We start from the raw sequence: 27,829 nt of genomic DNA, 5'->3' as shown, positions 1-27,829 counted from the left end.
TTTCAAATTAACTTTTTAAATGAAAAATGTTCCCGCTTCTTTATCAAATTTGAAGAGATTCGGACGTTTTCGGTTGACGTTGTACAATTTAACCAATTTACACATGTTTGCCCGTAGAACTTCATATGATATATTAAAAAGGATTCAGCAATAAATGACTCCAATTACAGTATTAAATATCATACAGTGAACTCACGATGTAGAGAATACAAAGGGGACGTATTTATAAAAGAATTGCGGTCAGCACAGAAAATAAACAACCCGCATTCATCAATCTTGTTTTGAATTAAAATAAAGGAAAGAGTTCGGTTCGTGCAATTGAGTGCAGAGATGTGAAATAATTTTGAGACTTATCGATGTCGAAAGTTCCGACTAAAATTGGAAGAGGAATCAGATTCCTGAGTCTTGCAATTATTATCTAATTCATATTATAAAACTAACTCAACTCACATTATAAAAGTGAATTAACGGGTTTAGTAAAGAATTTTGAAATTCTTTTGTGAAAATATAACAAACTGCTTAATATAGAATTTTATCGATAGAAGGTTACAATTAGTATATATGTAATGAAAAATATGTGTAGCTGCAATATTTTTTTAGAGCAGCAATAATATTTTTTGTTCTGCTAATAATATAATTAATTGTTGTTTGTTACACAATTTTCTAGCATATAATAAAAATATAGTAGGTTTTAAATTTGGTTTATGTACTATATGTATTTATTTCATGTAAGTTTAATTCGATATAAATATGTAAATTAGGAGTTGGCAACACTAGATTAGTCGACATTTTGACGAAGTTCAACTCGTTCGATTTTTACACCCTGAGTACATAAATATTTTCTATGTAAATCATTAAATGTTTTCTGATAAAATAATGAACTTAATTAAATTTCGGGAGTATTTGTGAGTTTATAAGTGAATGAAAAATGTTTAGGATGTATTGTTTTTGATAACAGAGCCTAATTTACTAAAGGCTGGTTGACTCACATCCGTGTGCTCCGGTAGGCTTCGCCGTCGCTCGTTGTGTTCGGTCACCGCTGTTCTCGCTCCCACAGCATACTACATTGCCATATCCTTTGTGCTTTGCGTGCTTGTTACGCATCGATTTGGGCTAAACGTTAGATACCACCTAACAATCGTTAGGGTGTAGTGTTTTGCTGTTAAATATAATATGCACGGTAGCTGGAATGTAAGAGGGAATTTTTATGGAAGTGCTGTTTATTAAATAAAAATGCGGTGATTTATTCAAGAACTCGATTCAAATATCTTGTGGGCTCTTCTTACCTGGTGAGTTCTTGATTTACGTTCATGCCCGTTGTATAATACACAGTGGTAGCCATTAAGACATGTACACATACAAGTTCTATATACATATATGAATGAATTTTCCATCGAAGAAAAATGCACTTTCAATTTATCGGGGAACAATTAAACAATTGCAAAACAAGTATTTTTTATAAACTTTCGATATTGTGAATTACAAAATTAGGTAGTTATTTATCTAACTCTGGGTAGGCTAAATTATTTGGTTAATTCTTTGATGATTCTAAGGCGTTGATAAGAAAGAAAATTTATATCTCGAAAAAAAGTTAGTTTGCTTCATCGACACACTTATCAGTTTTCATCTGACAGAAACATTCATTTTGAGTTTACGGATAGTGAAAGTTGGGCAGAGGTAAGTAAGTGGTGCCATCACAGGAGATGACCGATTCAAGAACTGAATCCTGAATCATGTGTCTTAAATTTCGTTTGTATTATTAGAAGAACTTATTTCATTATTTTGTTTTCTAACCAGCTATTATAATTACTGGCTGTCATGTAATTTAATAAAAAATCAATTTATTCATATTTCGAAAACTAAAACAATGGTGCTTGTAATTCCGTTTCCGATCTTTTTTTTTTTCTATCCCAAATTCTTGTCTCCGAGACGTGGGAATGAAATGTATCGATTCCATCATATCAAAAACTTAACACAAAAGGTATAAGGATCTGCATCGTTAAGTTCAAATCGATCCATTATTTACTTGAAGTTATAAAATACGACAATGTTAATTTCAGTTAAATCATTGATAGTGTAGCATCAGGCCAACACAATTCAAATAGATTGACTAAACTAGATCACTCCAAGGTTTGCTATTGTTTATTGATCATGCCAACAGCGAACATCTAATACGGGACTAACGAGAGCGGTATTCTATCAAAAATTGATTTATACGTCCTTCCGATAGTCGGTTCTACATTACCGGAACAACTTGCATTCATATCCAAGCAACGACTGTCACTTCAGGAGCATTCCCTTAAAATGTATAGGTAGCGTACGTCGTTTTGACGCGGACCTATTTCAAATTCAAATTAAGAGCATCGAGTATCCTGTACATAAATAATGCCCACAATAGATTTTATTTTTTTTTTCGAAAATGAGCGAGGAGCCGCGGTTACAGTAAATGGCAAGCGTTACCGTGACATGCTCAACGAGCTGTTTCCAAAAATTGAAGAGGATGACATGGACGACCTTTGGTTTCAACAGGATGGTGCAACTTGTCACACTTCCAAAGTTACACTCGAACTTTTGGCTACTGTTTTTGAAAACCGAATAATCAGCCGAAATTCCGATATCAATTTGCCGCCTCGGAGCTGTGATTTAAGCCCGTTGGACTATTTTTTGTGGGGAGCCGTTAAGGCCAAATGCTATGCTAACCATCCAGAGACGATTGATGCTTTAAAACACGAAGTCGAAGTTGCCATTCATGAAATTGGAGCCCAAACAATCGAAAATGTGCTTATAAATTGGGCTGATCGAATGGCCTACTGTAAAGCCAGTCGTGGCAGTCATTTGAACGATATTATTTTTCATTCATAAATGACAATGTTCAATCTTCAAAATAAAAACAAAAATTTGAAAAAATATTGATTAGTTTTTTTTTATAGCCAATTCAAAAAGCAAATTTTACATGGCACACCCTGTACAAAACTTCAGTCGCGCAGTCTGTTCAATCTATTCATAGGCGGTCGCTGTATCCGAATGGGATGATCTCTGACTACTGTTGCCTGGGTTCGAATCTTCGGGCGTGAAAAAAAAGTTGTTTCTAATAGAGGTTGCTCCTCGACAGGCAACAGCAAAGATCCGAGTGTTTTCCTGTCATGAAAGCTGTAGGTCCCTCCATTTGTGGAAAAACATCAAGACGCACACTACAAATGGGAGGAGGAGCTCGGCCAAAAACCGAATAAAGAGTGTAGGCATCAATGTTATATATATAAATGGTGTTTTTTTTAGCGCTTGAGAACTTAAAATGATAGTACAAAATATTTACGTTTTGTGTGTTGGAATCATTTTTTTATTATAATATAATCTGGTAGATAATTTGATGGCATTTTTTTCTGAATATGATATCCGGCATGGGTCTCTCTCGGATATTTCAATAAAGCGATTGTTAAACCATAGTTCTCGATAGTTATCATGCAGCTAAAAAAAACACTTAATATATATATAATTCGCTGTAGAGGTATTCGTAGGATGCACCGAAGAAATATTTGTTCACAAAACTATCACGCGCAGAAATGTGCCTAATCAAAAAAGAATTATCATCATCGACGTCTGGAGCTACAGCTTATTGTTGTAGCTGTTTATTGCGAGTCCTGGCCTGCAAAACGATTTGTTTCCATACTTGTCTGTCACTTGTTCTACTTGTTCTAGTTTCTGATTTCCATATATGCCATGCTTCTTCTTTTGCGCAAATAAACTTAAGGGGTTTCATCTGATCGGTATAAATGAACTGTAATGGAAGACTTTTGGGAGTCAAACTGTTCCAATTGCTGAATAAATTTCTGACCAACAAGTTTCCGAGAACGAAATTACTGAATACATTACTAAATCCTCTCAAAAAACCATCTTCGTTTCATATCCTCATTTCTCGTTTAGTTGAATCAGCTACGCAACACATATGTAACTAATTGGTTCAAATATAAATTTAATTAGAACTAATTAGTTTTTAGTATTTCAAATGTCGTTCGTGGGTTGTAGTACCTTCTTTATTTTAGAGGTGCTCGGCTAAAATGAGAATAGTTCTGATGAAAAATATGGAATATGTATTTATAGTTTTTTTTTATAAAAAATGAACATTAAAAAAACAAATAAAAATAGTCAGTTTGTCACGGCCAATTATTTCAAGAATATCTGTATAAACCCACATGGAACAGAGGTATATGTATAAAGTTAGGTAAGTCGGCGGCCGCCGTAGCCGAATGGGTTGGTGCGTGACCCAAAATTAAGAAAGACATTTTCCTAATAGCGCTCGCCTATTTTCCGAAGTCGGTTGCTCAACTTTTATCCCTTATCATTATCTAACGGGACTATATGAAAGAACATAACAATTTTGTATTTAAATGTAAATTCTCCCTTACATCTTTTAATTTCACAATGAGTTTCCATCTGCCCCCATACAAGATCAAATGAACTCAAATAGTGAAGCTCTTTTCATCAACTGCTCCGATTGGACTACAAAAACTAAGCTATTCCCCTATTAGTCCGGCAGCCAGGGGATGGTCAGCTGCGTTTATGGCGGTGGGAAGTCCGTCAGCCGAGGCAAGAATGTATGGCCGACTTCCTAAACTCAAGTTTGCAATGCATAACTCTAAAAAATGTGTACGCAATGCAAAGCAGATTTTAATTGCAACCATGCTTTGCATAAAATAGCTTTGTATGAAAACGGCGTTTAGGAACATAAAACATGTGTCAAAAGTAGATGTATTGTTTCTTTTTTTGATGCGTTTATAGGTTCCCATGATGTTTAAGAAACATCTAGTTATATCGTCTCTGGAAAAGGGAAAAGAGCTTTCCACATCTTTAATTTCTCGCAATATAGTTTCCCAAATGGTATTTCGTTTCTTTTTTTTTTGCCGCTAAAATCAGCTTCATGGCGAAGTCTTGTCGTAATTAATAACTTTTTGCGTTCATGTGTCCACTTCCTTTCTCTGTAACATAGATATAAATATACGTTTTCAATTATTTGTAAAGATTCAAACATAAATAAACAAATTAATAGTATATTTATAATAAATAAAGCGACTTACTCTGCCATTGTAGTTTCTTTGAACACGCTTTGCATACCAAACAAAACTGATGCACGATTTTGACATTTTATGCGCATCTAAATGAGTTGCCAACCGATTAGGAACATGAGGCGTTGCCATAAAATTCACGAATGCATTTAGGAACTATATGAGTTGTAAATATGCATTGCAACTTGCATTTAGGAAATGGGCCTATCATTGCGTTCAGCTGACGTATTTTCCCCCCTCTCCCGCGCAGCTGACTATTTTTTTTATTCTACTAAATGTAAAGAATACATTAAAAAAATTTTAGCCGGTATAAAATGAGTTGGTAGAAAATTTTTTTCGACACGTTTCGTACCCTCCCACAATCACACCCACCGCGGGTGCGCCAGCTGACGTTCACTTTCGTTATTCATGAAAGCTAAATCACAAGTATAGTCAAGAATTTAACGGTATAAAAACGCAGTCCAAAATCGACCCCCGGTCTATATTCGAAAAACTATGTTTTTGATTTACATGGGAAATATTTTAGAAAGCATTATGCAACTATTTATTCTGGCCTAACGGCAAAGTCAACAAAAATCATGCAGTAGCGAAATTGAGTGTAAAATGAGTCAAATTTTTTCAATAAAACGGCGTTCACAGCAATTGAGTCTATTTTAACAAATTTCTTTGACTTATTGTACGTATGGCGATTTGGTTATTGGAATTGGACATTATACAGGGTGAACGATATGAAGTGTTACCTATTCAAAACACCATAACTTTTTTGTGTGAAATTAGTTTTTATTGACTTCAAAGACAAAATTGTTCAAAAATGATTACAATTTTATCATACTATATATTCACTTTAGCTCGATATGACCACCTTTTACCTTGATTATAGCCTTCAAACGGTCAAAAAATGAGTTGCATGCTGCACGAATGTGATCTTGAGGTATTTTGACCCATTCTCGTATAATCGCTTTTTTCAGCGCATCCATACTGGCATATTTTTTAGTGCTCACCCAGCTCTCCAAAATGGACCAGATGAAATAGTCCATCGGATTTGCGTCTGGCGAATTCGAAAGCCATTTTGTGGGCGAAACGAAGTGTGGAACATGATTTTTTAACCATTCTTGGATCACACGAGCTTTATGAGACGGTGCCGCGTCCTGTTGGAACGTCCATGGTCTACGACCGAAATGTTTGCGTGTCGACGGCTCTAAAGCAGTTTCTAAAACATTTTCCCGATAATAAGTCGCATTCACTTTGACACCAGGCTCGATAAAAACGATTGGAGAGCGTCTACCAGTGGTCATTGCGGCCCAAACCTTTACTTGCGATGGGAAATTACTTCGAGTGGCCATACGTAGGCTCAAATTATCGTATGAGCGTTCGGTCAAGTAAACACTATCGTTTTGAGTGTTTATGAACTGCCCAATTGGGAAATTTTTTTCAACAGAAAACACAATGCTAGGAAATTCGCCACGTTCGTGCAAGCGCAACAACTCCTTTGCTCTTTCGCACCGAACTTTTTTTTTGCTGGGGTGAAAGGTCGTGTGCTTTTTGGAACTTGTAAGCCTTGACCTTGAGCTCATTTTTCAATATTCGTCGAATGCTGTCTTGCGATATTTTCAGTTCTTTGGCCATTTTTCTTCCACTTCGACGTGGATTTCTTTCAAGTCGAGCCTTCACTGTCCGAACCATTTCTGGCGTTGTTGCGGCTTTTTTTGGTCCACCTCCATAGCGTTTTGCAATGTTACGTAACGTTTTATAGTGCGATACACAAACATTTTATTCACTTTGAGGTGACTGAGCTCACGAACAATGGCTGGTTGTGATTTTCCAGCCAAATATAACGCAATTACACTACATATTACGTTTGAATTCCATCACAGAAATAAAATTCAACAAAACTGAGACGCAAATGCTTTTGATGGCTTATAAACAATATATTGAACTATCATTAGAACAATTTTGACGTTGATGTCATAAGCTGTTTTACAGATACAAGTAGTGTGAAGTTGGTAACACTTCATATCGTTCACCCTGTACTATCGGGTATTTTTTAAACCGATTGAGAACTTAAAATTATAATACAAAGCAGAAATATTGTTGGAATGATTTGTTTTATAATAATCTGGTAGATAATTTCATGAAATTTTTTTTGCTTGGAATATGATATTCGGCATGTAGTGTCTATGGTTACAATAAAACGAATATTAGAATAAAACGATTGTTAAGCGCGCTGTGTGTGGCAGGTGGCGCAGTCTTGATAGAACCAACTGTCGTCGAGTTTTAGCTGATTAAATTTTTGAAACAGAAATTCAGTCAGCATGGCTCACCATTCACTGTAACGGCAGCTCCTTCCCCATTTCGAAAGAAATAATGACCCACGAGTGCTCTGTGGACTTCGCGAACAGATTGATTTTTTCAAAGTAAATTTCTACAATTTGGAAACGTTGTTCTGGCGTCAAACGATTTATAATGATTTGCCAAACTGAATAGAAATGTCAACACAGATTGCCATTCGCAGCTGTGTAACCTTTGTTATCGATATCGATAGTTTTCATAAAGTTAAAAAAACACCCAATTTTAAAAATTTTCAATACAAAATATGTGTTTAACCTCTTGCGCTATTTGGTCTCAAAATTTAAAAGACGTGTCACGCACGTCTTCAGAGCTTTCTGAGCTTTCTGTGCTCCTTACTAAATAAAGAACTGTAAGAAATAGCCAATCTTTTATTAAATAATATATAAATGCATATAAAATATGTATTATATATTAAATAATAAATAGTAGAATTATGTGCATTTCGCACACGCGATATGCCCAAAGTTTTAACAGAAATTATTCCAAGTAAAAGCTCATTTGGAATTGTTTTGCAGGGGATAGTCACACGCTTTTGGAAATTAATTACACTTTTGCATCTTCGGGTTACACTTTTTGCAGCTTCGATTATTTACATTTTTTTTATCAACTGTTCATGGCCGGGTTTTATACATATGTGCAATGCTTGCATGAAAAATGCTTTAACATTTCTCAACAAGATAATTATAGGCAGTGCAGCACGCATTCAGAAAAGTTGTTTTGAGAAAAAAATTACTTATCAGAATTGATGGCACAATCCCAAGATCTAAATTCGACTGAAACTGGGTAGAGAGCAGGAAAGCTGGTGGCTGTAGCCGAATAGTTAATGTTCTTAGGCTAGAGAAACAGTAGTTCTGAATATTGATAGTTTAGATATTTCACCACACAAAAACCAATTGGAGCAAATTATAATCAATTTAGAACCAATTTATTATTTGTGTTGTGAAATTTCTAACAGAGTTTTATTAGAAGCTTCTTGTGTTTATATCAGTGGTGCACAGTCTTTGGCAGAGCTATTTTTTAATTTCTTTTTAGTATTGTTACTTTCTAATATTACTATTGCAAATAATTGTAAATTATAATTTTAGTTTTGGTGCCTTTTGTTCTTGGTGCCTTTCATGTCAAAGTCTCTAGCCAAACATTGGCAGCTTAATTTAATCCTTCGTTGGACACCTTTTTTAAAACCTTCGTCTGGGTACCTGGGTCTGACCTGCGTTCTGTTCGAAGATCTCTTACAAAAGGTTATATCCATAAATCGGTAGAAAATTTTAGCAAACTACCTGGAAGCTCAAGTCGTTAGCTATTAAAGCTAACGAAATATGTTGAATTTACGTCCAAAATCGAGAAAGCCAGTTTTATTATTTATTTGGGTTTAATTTTCTCTTTTTTAAACTTTAACTTTTTTAAACTGTACCGTTAAATAACGCACTTCCAATAGGGAATGGAGTCCGCTTGGTGATTCTACAGGAAGGCGAAGAACTAATTCGACCACACCTTGTTGAGATAATGTGAGATAACCTTGCATTTCTACACCACAACAGTGTGGACGAGAGCTCAAGTGGTATTCGTACCAAAGATAGGTAAAATGGACTACTCATTAGTTAAGTCCTTCAGACCGATTCGTCTTACCTCCTTTGTACATTTTAAGAGCAATGCAGAAGATTATTGATAATGAAATCAAAGCAAACACCCTACGGATAAAATCCCTCGGTCCCATGCATACAGAGCAGGAAGGTCTACGGACACTGCGCGGTATCAGTTGCCCATGGAGATCCAGAGTGCTTTTGACTGCGAGCAAACTATAGTATACTCCGCCTTTCTTGATATCGAAGGTGCATTGGACAAGGTATGTGGGGTAAGACCTATTATATCCAGATTAATAGAATTCCTGATACTTACAAGTATAGCTGAAACTGCTAAGGCGTACAGCATCATCCAACTTTATAGTATTAAAGGGTCGCCTCTCCTGTGGAGCCTAGTTCTTGATGACTCACTTCATTTGCTGACTAACAACGGCATCGCAAGGATACGCAGATGATGTTGTAATCATAGTAGGAGGTAAATTCGAGAATATCCTTTGTGATATAATGCAAATCAGAGTTATTATGCTGAAGTGGGTCTGTGTATATTAGCCCCTCTTCACCAGAAGAATGTCCTTACCAGGAATGAGATAATCACTGTATACGGAGTCGCTATTCAAATGGTCAACGAAGTTAAACACTTGACCTTATCCTGGACGCCAAGCTTAACTGGAAGACGCATGCTGAAGCGACCATGTTCAAAGCACCGGCTGCGTGGACCGCCCTATCGGCAATACGGGCAGATCTGACTGAGCTTCAACGCCTGGCATGTGTGAGCATCTGCGCGATGAGCACTTGTCCAAATGTATAGGAGGTGGTTCGCTTGTGGAGGTTGCACCGCTTCATTTAGACATTCAACATTCAGCCAGCATGACTTATTTGATATGACTAGGGGAAGGTTAGAGTGATCTCATCAAAATTATGGAATCGTTGGGCCTACAGCTAGTGTTAGCTTAACTCCCCAAAGATGATATATCAATCCAAATCTGTCTAGTCCTGGTGTGCATAGAGAAACTCAATTTATTAGGATTGCATAAACGTATCAGGCTCATATAGGGCGCAGGACATGGGAAATACCTGGAAATGCGGAGGCCAGTGCATGGGCTACAAAAGTAACGGCTTGGAAAAACTCGGGATATAGTCTACCGGCTGCTGCTGTTTTTGTGATCAATTCCCGAAAACTCAGCCTTTACTTTATTTGAGCCTTTCATTTTATTGTATCAAATCCAATGGGATATAAAACTGCATATTCGATTTTTTTCTAAGTATTCAGACTAATAATTTTGTTGAATTTTTTTTAATTTGCACAAAGTATGAAATTTTTGTGTAAAATTATTTATATTTTTATCATAACAATTTTGAGAAAACATGTCCTTATGCTGAAGCTAAGAAACGCACTTTAGCACATTGATTAGTCAAGGTTCGTTGGATTTCTCATATTAAAGCCGAACGGTTCCGTATAGGTCCTGCATCATTTATTTATACGTTCTACGTTCTTTAGTCCCCCACTTAAACATGAGCCAACCCAACATCAATTTTATCCCCACTCTTTTTTCTTACAAAACACACAAATTCACACGCGGTAAGTTTTTACCGCCGCCTTAACCGAATGGGTAGGTGCGTGACCCCGGGCACGAAACATCAATAGATAAAACAAGTTTTTTCTAATAGCCGTCGCTTCTCGGCAGACAATGGCATACCTCCGAGTATATTTCAGCTATGAAAAAGCTCCTCATTTATGGAAAACATATAGACGCACTTCACGATTGCGAATAAGAGCTCGACCAAACACGGAAATTATATTGTATATTCGTATTTTTTTCGATGCCCTTTGTGATCTTTATCACTCACGACGAAATTGCCACTTTGAAAGCGTCGATACCACTCTTTACAAGTTGTATTTGATGCAGCGTGATTACCATAAATATTGATCAATATATTTCGCGTTTCAGCTGCACTTCTCTTTAAAAGGTAATAATGAAGCATGACTTCCCGCAAATGCTGTCTTTTCGGGACAAACGTAGACATTTTTGACGTCAGATAAAAAGAGGATTTTTACGCTTCAAACGAATGTCAACTACTGCTATCGAGACCTCAAATATTCACCTTAAAATCACCGGTATATTACCAGAGCGAAAACAAACACTTATTCCCATACCCGAATTTTCCAGAATTTTTCCTGAGAAAACTTTTAAATTTATTGATCTAAAAATTTTTACACATACTATGTTATCTTTTAACGGTATTTTAAGACTTAGTATTAGTAAAAAATTTTATTTGGAAAGGAGCTACAGTTGATCTCCGGGAACTCCTCTCAAAAAAGACGTTTTGCGGTGACCACTATATCTATGAACTGGGCCCTCTGAAATTAAAAACAAAAAAGATACCGTTAAATTAATGCTAAATCTAGTAATTAATAGAAGGAATAAGCAAAATACATTTAAAAAAAAAGGCGGTTTCTAAAAAAAAAATCAATTTTTGGCCAAAATTTCGGCCTTAAATTGTTAATAAAAAAAATATTTGTCGTTGAGAAAAAATCTTCGATTAATTAGTAAAAAATATATTTCAGAAGATCGTGTTAAAATTTGACGGTTTAGCCATTTTCCAGTAATGTTGGTCACCGACTTTGAAAATACCATTTTGAGAAAAACGCGCTGCCGCTCCGGCCTTGTACTTTCAAGCACTCTGAAACGCCTTTTCAAATTTGCGAGTAACTTCAAAAATATTCACCGGAACGATATAAAATTTTCTGTGTATATTCTTAAATAGTATATGTACATTGAGAAAAAATAAAAAATATCGATTTTTTGAAAATTCTAACTGTATATAACCCCTTAACTGCCCCACTGTATGTAAAGATAAGTAAGATAAGTTTTTTTACAGTTTTTAACAGTATTTAGAAAATATGTTTTATGCCCAGTTTTTTTAATGTTCTATATATTTACTGTTACTTTCAGTTAAACGGATTCAACGTGAACGATCAAAGATGTCTCGCTTTGGATTGCGTAGTAGCTCAGATATCTTCAAAGTATCTGAGGAGCAGGCAAATCGGAAAAAAATAGGCACCGATAGCAAAATGCCATTAAAACGAGCATGCCAGAAGAAAAAGAAAACTATCGGTTTAGAAAACGATGGTAAATTAAACGAGTCGAGTAATCAAAAGGAGGAAAATAAGCCGTCGGTATCTATTGTGTGCAGTTTGCCTCTAAACCGATTAACGGGATTTATAGAAAAACTCAACACAAACAATTTGAGTTTTGATACAAGAAATCAATATAGTCAAAAGACTTCCCATAATGAAGAGAAAATAGTAGAAAGAGTAAATTTGTGCGAGAAGCAAACAAATAGAGCTGCCTATGACAATGTTGGTTCAAATCATCAGGAATTCGACGAGTGTACTTCACCTTTGGAGGAAAGTATCAGAATTCTTTGTTTGTACTGTGATAAAAAGTTCACGTCCTACAAAATGCAACTGAAACATGTGGAAAAGTTTCACATTCAAAATAAGAATCGTAGATGTAGTGGTCGCAACTCACAAATGGCACCGCTAAGCGATTCAAAAAAGCAACGAGTAGAGCCTTGTAGTAACGTATTAGCAAAATATCCCGGATGTACATATTGCAAACGGTCTAAGAGTCATCAAATAGAAGCATCGACGAAGGATTTAAATGGACTTTTTCTTCATTTTATTGATTGTCATTCGGATAAGTATTTTGGTTGTAAGGCGTGTATGCAACGTTTTCAAAACGTTACAAAATTATCTCGACACATGCAAACCGTTCATAAAGATACACCTCTATTGCAAGATGATAGTCCAAAAAATAAAGAGTTTGATTTTACTATGTTATTGGAAAAGGACGATTCTGAAAAAAATAGTAGAGAGAGGGGAAAAGCTACAAAGGCAAGGTGTTCTAAATTACAAAAAAATGTAAATATTATGAACATTGTGGCCACATCTCCGGAAGATCCTAGTCCCACCAATTCCAACACTATAATGGGTGCTGAAGAACCTATTTTATCCAGATTAGGTCTTGCCCAAAATAGACTGCCAAATAGCAGAAAGGGGGTTCGTTCACGAAAAGACAGCATTTTATCAGATTCCATTTTGAAGCCTGACCAACCATCTGTTTATATGTCTGCCGTTAAAGCGCGTAATAAATCTGGGAAAAATGCAGTTAGAGAAAGTGGTGATGCTGAAGTAGTTTTTCGTATGCCGACAAGGACGGAAATGTTATCCAGTGTCTTTGATGAAAACTTTTATAGAGATGTCGTTTCAAATGTGCGACATAATCTTTTATATTATTTGGATGGAAAACTTTTTGGAGATGTCGGTAGTGCCATTAATATGAATACAAACGTTTCTGCCGTAAAACATCAAATACCAACGATTCGAAGTACATTGGCCGAGAGTCCTGTGGTGCTGGATGGAAGTAATGCTTTGGACAGTGAAATTCATGCTGCAACAAGTCTTTCAACAGTCACAGCTTTTCCAACACTTTTAACGGCAGAACAATATGGGGGTGATGCAGTTTTATCAAAAATTCGTAGACCGCATACAAAACACTCTTGGAAATGGAAATGGGATAGCGTGAAGAAGTTCAAATTAATAAATGAAGGTGGTAAAATAGTAAAGAAGATGAAGCAACCTATGCTGGGGCTTCGTGATTTATCAAAACTTGATATGTGGACTCAACTGTCAATGCGTCAAAAACATGAAATACAGCAATATATTTTAAATGCCGTGTCGCATGCTAATGAAAGCGTTCGGGAAGAGAAACAACGTATCAATGAACAGTTGAATTATATTCTTGATATGCGTTTATTACCACATATCATCTTGGAGCAAAATGAGCAAGCTATAATAAAAATTGAAAATGATGAATTTGGCACATTATCATACTTGCAAAATACTGAGGAGGATGGAGCAGAAAATATTCTTAACCAATCTTTTGCTGATGACACCTTTTTTTCCGTACTTGAACTTTTGCCCAACCATGAGCTTCAATGCCATCGAAATCAGCTGGTATTGAGCGGAGAATGGGCGCGGCCACGATGCTATCTTTGTATGTGTTGTGGAGCTAAATTTGAGAAACTAAAGTCCTTAGAGGAACATAAAATGTTTCGTCACTCTCACGTCCTTTCCACTCACTATGAGGTGGTGGGACGTGAATTACTAGCAGGCAATTCGCTGCGTCACTTATTCATACCTAATCGAGCACTCAGTTATTATGGCAATGAGAGTTACAGTAACCCCAATATTATACGTAAATTTGGTTGGAGAAAAATTGAGTTGCATGATATGAACCGAAGAATGATAACAGGAGATGATGACTCTTCTGATAGCATTCAATCTACTGTAAATAGCTGCACCTTAAATGCTTACAGTGCAAAGCATAGTACAACTACAGATGAGTGTGACACCGACACCAAAACCACCTTAGACATAAACACCGGTTCCCCATCGAATAGTATGCAATCATCGAACTCCTTATTTACTGCACCATTAAAATTGCATCTCAAATGCAAAGATGGAAGATCAATCTCAACAAAATGTTCCAAGTGTACTCGCCGATGTAATGGCACTTTGGATTTGTATCGACATATGCTAGATTGCTCAGGCGATTATATTTGGTCTCTGGCGAAGAAAAGAAAATATCGTTATTATTGCGGGTCGAAAAAACGCCGTTCCTGGAACAAACATAATTTTGCAGAGTTGCGTAAGAAACAGCCAAAAATATCGAAGCCTTCGCCTCCATCAAACGATACTGAAGAGAGTGTTTCTTCCTCTAAAGTTAAAACACCATCTAGGCCACGTCCCAGTGATGGTAAGTATAATATTCATTTTTGTGACTGCAATTAGAGATTTGCTAATGACAAAATATTCCATTATTTGATTATTTTGTATTCAGCGACAAATTATTTTTTATCTTACTATTATATAATATATGAAACTCGCAAAAATAATTTTTTTAAAAAACAAAACATTAGCGTTAGCACTTTTATGATTTTTTATTTGATACTCGATGTGACCATCTTTTGCCTTGACTATGCCTTTTAGACGATCAGAAAACGAGTTGCAAGATGCCCGAATGCGATCTTGCGGTATTTTGACCATTCGTTTAATTGCTTTTATTCTCACCTTTCTCTCTAAAATTGCTCGAATGGAAAAGTTCATCAGTTTTCCGTTTCGGAAAAAGTCGTTGTGTCGAAGATTTTTTTGTTACCGTTACTTTCGGTCCACTTCCTCCGCATTTGGCAGTGTTGCCTGGATTTTTATAACATTCAATGGTGCGTTATACAAACTTTTTATTCCCTAGGAGGTGGCTGAGCTTCCGAACAATAGCTGGTTGGGATTTTCAAGCCAAATGTAACCCAATTACAATATTCCGTTTGAATTCTATTTCTGTGGTTAATTTCATAGCCGAGATTTGTTAGCGGAACGAACCGGGAATCGCGCCGTCTTGTCTTTATAACTGTATGAGACAGTATCTGTTCAATGAATTACGAGCGGCAAGAGCTTCTTAAAAATTGATTTTGGGAACTCAATTGCCTAGAGGCTGCGGCCCAACTTTTTGGGGCAAGATATTGACAAATGGTTTTATGGAAATTTTATTAACAAAAAAGAACATCCTACCAACTATTCAGTTTTTAAAGGTCATCTTTAGCAACGAATGCCGTTTAGAAACCGCAACAGAGGCAAACAATTACATACTTAGGGGAAAGGAATAATGCTTCAATACTGCTTGTGTTTTTCCAATACAGGAAAATGTACGTTCAGTGAATATATGGAGGTATAAGTACACATGCAGTGAAGGACCTGGATCATTAAATTGCGATATTGAAGAATATTTCGGTATCACATCTAAATTGTATGGAGCAAGACAGCTATGCACGTAGTCAGTTAGCTTGTCCGTTAATCGCCTCAGTGAGATAATAGTCTAACAATTTTTAAAGAAAATATTAGGGCTGTGTGAGAAAACTATTCTGAAGTTCAGAAAATTTTAGAAAGCTGCAGTTTGAATATTAAAAAGCATTTCTAAAATATTTAACAAAAAAATATATTTACCAACGGCGCCAAATCGAATGCAGTGGGCAAATTACATTGTCGCGAGATAAAATTTTCTCACCATTCAGGTGATGATTTTCATAATTACATCCGTTGTTCTAAAACTCCGCGCTCCACATGCTGTCAATCAACAATGGCTGACTCAAAAAAGTGCTACTGAATTAAAATTAGACAAATTTTATTTTAAATTTAGATATTGTGGGTAGTTTGTATTTAGAAATAATCATTAAAAATATTCTTATTATATGTATACTGAAAATTTAAAATAACGCTTTTTTTCTTTTCTCAGCTGAATCAATTAAAAAGATGCTGGAAAATCTGCCGCCTAAACGAATTTGCAAAAAAATATTTCCCGCTTTGACCAAAACAAAAAAGTCAAAATTTATAACAAAACATAAAATATTTAGCAGTCAAGGAAGACTGAGATCCACACGCGCCAGAAAAATGTCCAAGCTTTCAAAGGCTAAAAGTAAATATTCAAACAAGGCAACTAAGAATAAAAAAGTATTACATCATAAAGCGGAGAAAATAATGGCAAAACACAAGTCAAAAAATTTACTAAAACTGGATAGAGCGTTAGAGAGTAATACCAGTATGAATATTTTTTCAAAGAATTTAGAGAAAGAAAACCTCCGAAACTCTAAGAGTCCTAATGATAAATTACCTCCAACCGATATGACTGTGGAGAATAAAGCAGGGGCTTCTGTAGAAACAGATACCGGCAAATGTAAAACTCCTTCAACGCCTGCAAAGGAAAAAATAACTGCTGTGGAATGTACAGCTGAACCAACAAACATTGCACTAGATCAGGGAAATATCCCAACCGAAAGCCGTATTTGTGATAGCTTACGTTCAAACAAATCGGGACAACAAACGGATTTACAAAATCGAACGGCTTTAGATAGTTCAGCAAATTATGAAGTCAAAAATAATTCACAATATACTGACAACGTTACTTGCAATAAGAAAAGAAGCAAGAAAATAAATGACTGTATTGCAATGCTTACCGGAAAACTGGAAGAAAAACTGAAGACTGAACAAAATTCACTAAACAAGGATGAGCCATGCATAGAAGCGGATATAAGCAGTGAACAAAAGACCAAATCAGGCTCGGAAATAAAACCGCCTAAGAGAAAAACGCTTTCACGAAAGATCATTAAAATGGACAATATAACTACCCATACAACATTGGCTAAAGTTCAAACAGAACTGGTATCTACAACGATAGGTCCAACAAATATACCAAAATTACCAAGCGCACCAATCGTGCCAAACGCAGCAAATGCAAAAATGATATCTACGATACCAACGTCGTCTAATACAGTATCGACAATATCGACATCAAAAACGAGTACCCAAACTAGTTCAAATGTGAATTATCTTCCAAAGGCCGCTAATATAAATCTGTTGCAGGAAAATAAGAAGTGTTCCCTGTTGAATAAACAGGCAACACAAATAATAACAGTAAATATGGATCCGGTTATGTCTACATTACCTACGATTTCATTGCCTACTTCTAATGTGAATACGGCTTTGTTGTTGTCGAAACAACCTGCTGCCATGATTGTGGATAAAATGAAAAAAATACCACCAACACTATCGCATTCAAATCCAATTACTGAATTGGTTCCTTCTTTTCCAACACTGCCACTTGCTCTTCCAATGCAAAGTATACAACAAGTTAATGCATCTATACCGCCGCCGCCACCGCCTGTTTTATCAGTATTACCACAACCATCACTTTTATCTACACCGGTGCCTATCACGCCTGTAGTACCTGTCGCACCTATGGCACCCATAGTACCCGTCGCCCCAATGACACCTATTTTGCCTGTGGCCCCGATGTTCAATTCAGAGCCTTTAAATTTATCGAATACAAAAAATATCAAAAAACATAATCCAAACGATCTAGTTTGCTTACCTCCATATCGAAGTGGCCTACCAGTAAGAAGACAAACAATTTGTGGTTTTGAGGCAAGAAATTTCATTCTGGAAGATGAACCTTTGGATCTTTCGAAGAAATCGAATAAAGATCAAACACAAGATGTCTCTGCTGTAATAACACTTATGCCTATGGTAAAGCCTATAGAAACGCATCCTATAACTCCAGTAGGTATCAACTTGGCCATTGCTCCGCATCAAGATGCTGCTTTAAATAAGCAATTTTATTCTAATTTGGAACTTTTAAAAATCCCGCAGATACGAAATCCTGCAAATACGACCAGCAGTGAAGCGGTTTTTGTAAATTCCACTCCTAAGTGCGCATCAAAAAAAAGAAGTGGAGGCAAAACCAGCACCGAAAATACCTCGAAACAAGTAGCATCCAGTAGCGGTAAAGGAACCAATAAAGAAACTTCAGTAAATAAAAAAGATAATTTGCTGAAAGGAAAAGCTTCTCAAAAAATGGACGATGAGGTTATTAATCACATCGACGACGCCATTAACTCAGTAATTAACGCTGTTAAGGCAAGTTTGCCAGATAATGATGAAGAGAACAATGGCAAAAATTATACTTTGATTAAGGAGAGTAACAATGAACAACCAGATATTCCGATATCTCTAGTAAATCTAAGAAAACCAGCTCACGTAGAGAGTATGCCGCAAACACAGCCAACGTCGTCAGCGCAAGTTGTAACGAAACCGCCATTGTTAGACACGTCCCTTAACCTGCCAAAATGCAACGAAGAAGCAACGAAAAATGAAGAAGAAAATACTAAAACAATAAAGCCTTTGGTGTTTTTACCTCAAAAACGTTATGCACGGTCAAAAACTTTAGATTGTCGTCCAAACGTGCTAGCAATAACACCAGAAATTGTATCAGATAGTTTGCAACATATACCTGATGAACCCGTGCCTGTGCCTAAGCAAAATGTTACAGCAGCAAATACATTAACAACTCCTAAAAACTCTGAATGTCCTACAAATATTGAAAATTTCCCAGAAGGTATAACTGAATGTCCTAACATAGACTATAAACTGAAACCCAGGAATGGCGAAAACCCACTTCAAGACCCCGAAACATTATTGTGCCACAAAACAAGCAATGATTTAAGTTTTTCCAATGAAACGCAAATAATTGAGAAGGAACCCTCAAGTTTTCCTGCTGAACCCCATATCGAGATAAATAAATGCGTTTCGCCAGCAGTTGAAACTTTCAACGAAATAAATCCCAACATGATAACTGAAGAAAATATGAGTAACATAAATAATACGTCATCTGGCTTTCATAGTTGCGGTCAGGTAGAGAATACTGTTGAGGCAAAGAAAAAGCAAAGACGCCGGCGTAAGAATGAATTAGCTGCAATTGTGGCCGATCAACTTTTGGAAAGCTTTAAAATTGATAAAACTCGACGAGATAATCTTAAAAAGCTAGAGAATTTAGCCTATGAGAAAAGTGAGGACCTATTTGTAACAGGAATGCTTTTAATGTCAAGTACAAAACGAAATGTTACATGTTCTAAAACCGAGCAGCTAAACAACGATGTAAATGCGAATAAAAACTCCGAAGGTGCAAGTCGACAAAAACAAGATCAACAGAGCAAAACCAAAACAAGCAAAGTTCGACATAAACCAAATGCCAGCTGCAATAAATCTCTTCAACTTACAGATACAGTAACAGCAGCGACGAGTATAAATAATGCACCTAGTGAGAAATCCAAAGAGAAAGACGTTGTCGTTAAAAGAAATAAAAAACGCAATTACCGTGGCAAAGGGAAACCGTTAGATAACGAAAACATTAGTAAACTGAAATCGTCACTTGAATCATTCTCTATAGGTATAGAAAAACAGCTTACAGAATTAGAAGCAAGAAGCTCGGCTACCATTAACATTTCTGAAACAAAAGTGTTGAACCCTTCACCAGCTGCTGTTAGACCATCGCTTATAAGACCGAGCATCCTATCTGCTAATATGGAATCAAGTATAAATGATCATAAAGCACCAATTATAGAAAGTAAAAGCGCTGTCTCCAGTCGTGATCCGCGACTTAATAAGAATATACATAAAAATGAAAATAATGAATTTTCGGAAACCACTGATTGCGAAAAGGATAAGAATATGGAAGAAATAGGTGATGTTGAAGAAGATAATTATCTTACAGAAATAGCTAAAAATGTTAATGAAAAGATTATGTCTTCAGAGAACGAAGAATTTATGTTTATGAATGATGGCTTTGAATTGGCTAATGAATTGCAGGATGATTCAAATAGTAAGTTTTATAGCCGGCCGCCAACGTCTATGAGTGTTCGAAGTGCTCCAAATTTTAATGATGATCGTTCAAATTTCGGTTCTATATGCGATGAAAATACAAATACAGAAGTAATGGATATGGATTTAGAGGATGAACTAAGCGTGTATACCAGTTATTCACAAGATGTGGGAAGAGGGCGGGGCAGAAGAAGACGTCGACGAAGAAGCATTTTATTGAAACGGAGACCAAAAAAGCGTGTAAATCATGACACATCTGCGGAAAAATTTGAATGTACTTTATGCAAAAAAATATTTTATACATTGAACTCTTTAACAAAACACAATATGACATTAGCTCATGTATCAAAATTATCTGCACAAGAATACCTACTATCTAAAACATTGGAGAAAACATCAACAACTCAAATTAACGCAACTGACAAAGACCCACAAAAATGTATGCCAATTGAATTTAATGTTTCAAAAAAATCTGCGGATAGAAATGATATCAATCGAATTCCCGAGTTAAAACAATCTGAGTTCACTGAATTACAACATAATAATCAAGAACGAGTTCATAATGCTAACAGTATCGAAAGGCGTGAGCTAAATGATGGTGGCAAAGGTAAAACACCTTTTAACAATGCATCACGCCTAAATCTTAATCCAGATGAGCGGCTGTTCTTCGAATGTTGCAACATATTGAAGGGCGCGGAAACTGCTTGTGTAAATAATGGTGATGATAACAATGGCGGTGGTGTGTTTGAATATAATTTTAAAGACAAACCACAAATGAATGTAGTCCAAAGCAGCAGTTTCAAATGTCTAAGATCTGAAATACCAAAAAAACAATTTACGCCTGAAAGAGCCAGCTGTAAATCCGGCGCCTCTCAGCACGAATTTAGAAGTCCACCTGTTCTTCCGTCAACAATTGTAAACAAAGGAGGACCTACGATTCCGTAAGTATTAAACCTAGACGTTGTTCCTCAAATAAAGGATTATATCGGGGCAACTGCAGTAGGTAACAGCACTAGAATAAAAGCAACAGTTGCATGTGTTTTGTTGTTGCTCTTGGGCACGATGACGTCAAAGACAGCGGTCTACTGAAAAAAGTTCACAGATGCACTCATACACTTATATGATTAAGTCACTTAATCTCTTTACAATATTCGTAATATTTTTTAAGAAAATTTTGTTTTTTAAATATAGTTCATTGTGTAATAAAAACCTTGTAAACCAAAGTTCATAACTTTGAACAAAATTCTCAAAAATTTAACAAATTTCAAAAAATTGTCATCAAAATTTTCAGCTTTTTTATCAAAATCTTAGGAAAATTTTCGATTATGCAATAATACACTAATATTGCGAGGTTTTTTCACAATTTTCCATAAGACGTTAAGAATTTTCTTTCATACATATAAAGTACTTGTTCGGAAGCTTTTCATTTGGAAGAAAATATCCGCCGTATGCAATAGAAAAATTGTCAAATATCATATTAAAATTGAATAGGCTATAAAACGGCATACCTTGAAGTTTTCTAAAAATTCTGATTAAAAAGTTGTATATGTTTAAAATTTTTGTGAATTTTGTTCCAATTTAGAAACTTAGATATATAAGATTTTTGTAATACAATGAACTATATTTTCATAAAAAAATAACGAAAAAATGCAGCATGAAAAATATTGCGAATATTAAGAAAGCACCGGTGTATGTATTTGTGCGTCAATTGAATTAATTGCTTACTTTTGGTAACACCAAATAGATTTGTGGAATATTAGTGAAAACAAATATTAGTTTGGGGAAAAATAAATACATTATTTTTACCTGTTCAATGTGCCTTGCATCGTATACAATTTTACGCCATCCGGAACGGCAGATAATTTTATGACAATCTGTTTCATGACAAAAATGTACTTGACTCGGGCGAATGTTATTGTTATTGAAAATACATTTTTTTATATAATATACATTGAATTTGTATGATTGAGGTGTACAAATTTGTATGGGAAATTTCAAGCTTTAGATTTTCGTTGCTTTTTGCTCTGGCATTTAAATTTCCGTACCCCAAGAACTTGGGCTTACATCATATTTTCTCTAAATTCCCAACTACAAAGTTATCGTCAAGGGAATCTTGAGAATAAATCTTATCCTAAAAAAAGTGTAAAAGTTAAAAAATAAAAATGAATCAATACAACGAAACAATTTCCTTATAATACGTTCACATATGCATTAATCACCGCGCGGCCGCCGTAGCCGAATGGGTTGGTGCGTGATTACCATTCGGAATTCACAGAGAGGTCGTTGGTTCGAATCTCGGTGAAAGCAAAATTAATAAAAACATTTTTTTAATAGCGGTCGCTCCTCGGCAGGCAACGGCAAACCTCCAAGTGTATTTCTGCCATGAAAAAGCTCCTCATAAAAATATCTGCCGTTCGGAGTCGGCTTGAAACTGTAGGTCCCTCCATTTGTGGAACAACATCAAGACGCACACCACAAATAGGAGGAGGAGCTCAGCCAAACACCTAACAGAAGTGTACGCGCCAATTATTTATTTTTTTTTATGCATTAATCACCTATAAATCCACCAAATTAATCTACCCATTCACATATGGCGATTACCTGCAAAATTGACAAACAGCTGTCAATACTGCTGTGAGAGGTTTTTCTTCATAGAAATTATTTTTGTAGAATATTTCGGTGTTTTTGGTTTCCTTAATTATTACTAACGATATGAAGAAAATACAAGGAGAACGAATAGCCAATTTAATTGCGCCATTGGCTGCTAATAATAAACAGTTGGAGGAAATCCGTATGCGACGTTTACTGAGGTTGCAAAAAATTATGGCAGCAATACGCATGGGAAATTCGATATTACATTTTATAATAAGTAAAAAAAGGACAAAGCGTTTGTGGGCACACGCTTTTTTCTGTAATATGAATGCATAATTAACAATATTTAACAAACATTTAACTAAAATTATGTCTACAAATCTGTTTTCTTTGCCGGCGTCCATTTCATTTAGTTTTTATTTTGATGTTTCTGTTCATATTCGTAATTATAATTATCAATAACACAGAAAACACAGGGTTGTATGTTCAAAAATATGATTATTATCTAGGATTATTTTATAATCTCAGATTTTGGGAGAAGCGCGAAAAAGTAGATCATCTACTTATATGTGAACGTATTATTAGACATCACTTATTTGTCATTCAAAAACTTCCGATTCGTGAATTGATAAAGCAAGCAAAGTGGAGTTCAATAAAAGAGCTATCAGCTGGTGTTATTTGAAATCATTTCACACTCTCTGTCATTTTGCGCTCAAAAAGTTAGGAGAAACTCAGTATTATATTTCGTCGGTGTAAAATGGGTCGCTTTACACTTGAACTACGTTTCAAAAATGTTTAAATTTGCTGCCAAAATGGATACTGTGTTACCATCACTGTGTGAATTTTAAAAAAGAGATTTCTTCCGAGTTAATACAATTAATAAAAATATATTATATCTGTAGACTTGGTAAAACCACTTAACAGGTTTTGCTTTGAAGTGAATAAATATTAGTTTGGGGAAAAATAAATCCATTATTTTTGCGCAAATGGTTTAAAACAGTTTTATGGAGCTCCTGAGCGATATAACGTTTAGTAACATGCCGGCCAACTTCGATTATTTCTGTGATTTATGGAGATTTTCTTTAACATAAAAAAGAGGTTGTCTGTAAAGTCGGTTTACTGACGATAGTTTAACGTGACATCGTCATAAGAAAATATTGATGGAATGGTTGCAATTTTCAAAACAAAATTTTAATTTTATTTGTTTGATAGATATTTTGTACCATATGTATTTTGTACATTTACACAAACGTGAAAAATGACGAAACATTTATCAAATTCATGAAAGATATCTTCAATTTCGATTGTGCATCAGACCTTAATAAGTCAACAACACTAAGAGGCAACATCATCGATTTGCCTTTTTCAAGACACTTTACACTCGAAATACTCCCTTTCATTTCCTACTTTTGCTATCATCGTCCTATTCTCAACAGAGAAATGGTTCATTACCATGCACACAGGAAGAAGGCATATGCAAATACAAGTATGTGAATTTATATACATATGCGAATATACATACATATATATGATCACTTAAGTAGGAGAGAGCAAGATGTCGAACGTTGCCGTTCGTTTGCTTTGTTTGCTTTGTCGTTCGTTCCGCGCTTTCGCTTGCAGTTCATTCAAGGTAACGACAATGAGCAAGGTAACGGCAAATGAGCAAGGTAACACTAATGAGCAAGGTAACGAAAAATGAGCAAGGTAACGACACATTTTTTCGTCCGTGCAACCGGCTAAATCGAATTATAAGACGTTATCATGTCAAAATGCCTGAACGGAATCGACAAAACCAAAATTGCACGTAATTAGCTGTTCCGTATGGGCACCATAAATATGATACTATTCACAATTTCAGCGGTCTCGCTTGCATTTTCGCCTTTATCAAAGAAAAACTGTAACATGTACCGAATTTTCTCTTTGTTGACTTCCATTGTTAATACCCTGTAACTCACAATTGAATGGAACAAACAAAAACAGCAAAGGAGTTTTTTTAGTTTGAAATGTCACCTTAACAACGAGCATAAACTTTAAATTGTTTGATCGACACTTTACGACATATCGATCACTACAGCCATCTACCGAGAAAATAATGGGTTTCTTTTTCACCGAACTAATATTTTGAGAGAAGCAAGCGATTTAGTGTCTGACAAAAGTACACAGATATTTAAATATCAAATTGGTTTTGCCCTAAATTATAGTGATTTATCTTATAACAGAGCCGTGGTTTGCCCTATATTCAGGATACTCTTGGTGGCTTTAAGCTGCAATTAGTGGTGCCATAGCCACAGCCAATGACAACATTTGCATGCTGTCATAATAACACGGATAATTTCATTTAGTTAATTAATTTTTCGTCGTGTATTTCTAATATTCAAGTTTTTATCGCAAATGTCAAAAGAAATGTAAGGTTTTTCACAGCTGCTTACGGTTACGGGGAAAACCAAAAAGTCAATAGATACATGTGGTAACGGCTATGGTGACGGCGCTATGGTGCAGCACCGTTCGTTTACAGTGATGCCCATATGTTTGATCAGAACAGTAGATTGCTATGGTTACGGTTATGGCTAAGGTACGGTTCACTATACACTATGGTTTTAGCGAAGGGCTTTGAACTTTTAGGTTTAAACACATTCACCTTTTTTATGTATGATATATACAATATTATTAAAGTATTTTTACTTGTTTTTTTCTAGACGTGCTTCTTCACCTAACTATTCCGGGGCTTCCCAGTTTTCTGCGGTAACAAATGCAACATCCAGATTTAAAACCAAGGCTGCCATGAAGGGTTACGAGAACACTAATATTGACTTAACAATATGCAAGGAATTAGAAACAAAGTCTCCAGCTGTATGCAAATTGACTGAGTTGGCTGAAATTGCCTTGGGGAATGAGAAGTCTGATTCGCCAGAATTTACATCTCTATCAAATCAGCAAGAAGGTTCAATATTTCGACCAATAACGAGCCGAGAATATATAACATCATCGGCTGCTGTTGACAATCCCAAAAATTGTGGTGATGGTAATGACGATCGAATTAAAAGCAGTGAAGCTCACAGTTCAACATCGTCAAAAACTATAATGCATTCTTCAAAAATAAAATCTGTCGTAGAAGAACATAGCAAAGAGACCTGCAGAAAAATTGTAATTCCAGATAGGCCATTTAAAAATATAGGTCTTGAGGAGAAAGAAACAATTACTTTTCAAAAACCGAAAACTAGCATTAATTTGCTGACAGATGATAACAGTGTTTCGACAACTAGCTACTCTGATCGGGACGATTTTGACTTTGCCTCCATGAGTTGCGATGAAGAACCTAGTCCGAAGGTTAGTAACGAGAGAAATGTCAAAAATAATTCTGACAGTAGTTCTAGTCGAGCAACGGCTAAAACTTTTGAAAATAAGTCTCTCATAATGGATCGTATATTTAAAAATATGGGCACGAAGGCCAAGTCATCTGTTAAAGTTCAAAGCATAGGCATACAAAAAGACCCGCCACCACCTAAAGCTGATATTAATCAATTGTTTGATGAATTACGCGGAGATTGCGGAGCTAAAATAAGACCATCAGAAAATGTTTTGAAAAAACATACCAGCTTAGAAAGCACCGATAACTTGCAAGCCAAGCAAAGGCAAACAACTTCCCAGGCGGAGGTACCACTACCGTTTAAGCGCGTACCAAGAGAGACTCGAAAAAAGTCGAATGTTAGTGCAAAGAGTCAAAAAGAAATTACCCGACTCCAATCTGAATTAGGTATGAGCCAAGAGGAGATAGTCAAGCTGATTAACGAAGGGCAAAGAAAATCTAAAAGACGTTGTGCTACGAATAGACCGAAAAAACTTGTGGAAATGTGGAGTTCTGATGAGTATGAAGAGTTTTTGTCCACGAAAGATATCATAGCCCTGATAGAGGAAAAAGAAAAGCAAGAAACGCGAAAAAAACGTAAAATCGCAAATCAATTGAGCACATGCAACAACAAAACTAAAGTAATTGAAACTCCTAAGTTAATAGCGAATAGACGAAAAAGTGTAAGATGTGTAACTGAAAAAGAAGAAAAACTTTTAGGGCCATCTACAGAATTGCAAAAGAGTGAATGCGGTAAAACGAATGGTGCTGCGAAGATCCAGAACAACCACATGCCTACACATTCCTTGGAGAGCAAAGGGAAGAATACTCGTAGTTGCACAGTAGCTGAAAGCGATATTAAACTCAAAAATAGTATTAGTAGTGAATTAAACCATAAAAGTACAACTAATCGCATAAATAATAAGAAGAAAAAGCCTTCCAAGGCCAATTCCGAAGCTGTTGTTGTACCCAAATCGTTAGCGTTAATTAAGGATACTAAAAAGGCTTCTAAAATCGAATCTTCCCCAGTCTGTGCAAAAGATACGCAGCCAGAGAAAGATGAGAAAACAGATAAATATTTATCCGAATTGAAGCAAACTAATTCTAGAACTAGAAATAGCAGAGAAAAAAAATATAGCGATTCTAAGGAAATTGTAAATAACGTAAAAACATTAAATAGGGAACCTTGCACTAGTGTTGTAGTTAGTAAGAAGCACATCAATAATAAAAATAATAATAGCCAGAGTTATAAAAGTCGGAGGAAAAACCAATCAAATCAATCACCACCAAGGCGAAAACGTTTGGCTTCCGAAAAATTATATTACTGGTCGTCATCAAGTGATGAAGATTTTGGAAAAATTAATTCAACTTGTGCGCAAGAATTTGATGGCGGGGAACAATATCAAAAGCATGGGTGGATTGTTGGAGATTCACACAAAAAATTAGTGACTTTACTCGCAATAGCAAAAGGAAACAAAAAAGTTGATAATAGTTGTGGAGTAAAGAAAAATGTTTGCAGAAAGAAAAATTAATGTTAAATAAGTATGTAAATATAAAATTTTAAAATTAAGATAATAATGTTATGTGTATAACGGATTTTTTATTAAATATATTTTTAAAATAAAGCCTAGCT

At 35.6% G+C, this 27,829-nt stretch overlaps 1 protein-coding gene across 1 annotated transcript; it reads left to right on the top strand.

Annotated features, from left to right (window-relative positions):
• The first annotated feature begins 804 nt into the window (after nt 1-804).
• Nucleotides 805-27,829, top strand: LOC129237299 (uncharacterized). The gene is made up of 4 exons (XM_054871960.1): nt 805-1,289; nt 11,944-14,811; nt 16,342-21,199; nt 25,547-27,829. Exons 2-4 carry the CDS (start codon nt 11,973-11,975, stop codon nt 27,726-27,728), a joined length of 9,879 nt encoding a protein of 3,292 aa, XP_054727935.1. The 5' UTR covers nt 805-1,289; nt 11,944-11,972; the 3' UTR covers nt 27,729-27,829.

The sequence above is a fragment of the Anastrepha obliqua genome, chromosome 2 (genome assembly GCF_027943255.1).
Source record: "Anastrepha obliqua isolate idAnaObli1 chromosome 2, idAnaObli1_1.0, whole genome shotgun sequence".
Taxonomy (NCBI): domain Eukaryota; kingdom Metazoa; phylum Arthropoda; class Insecta; order Diptera; family Tephritidae; genus Anastrepha; species Anastrepha obliqua.
The sequence above is the reverse complement of the archived record's forward strand: the minus strand, read 5'-3'. Positions and strand labels throughout refer to the sequence as shown.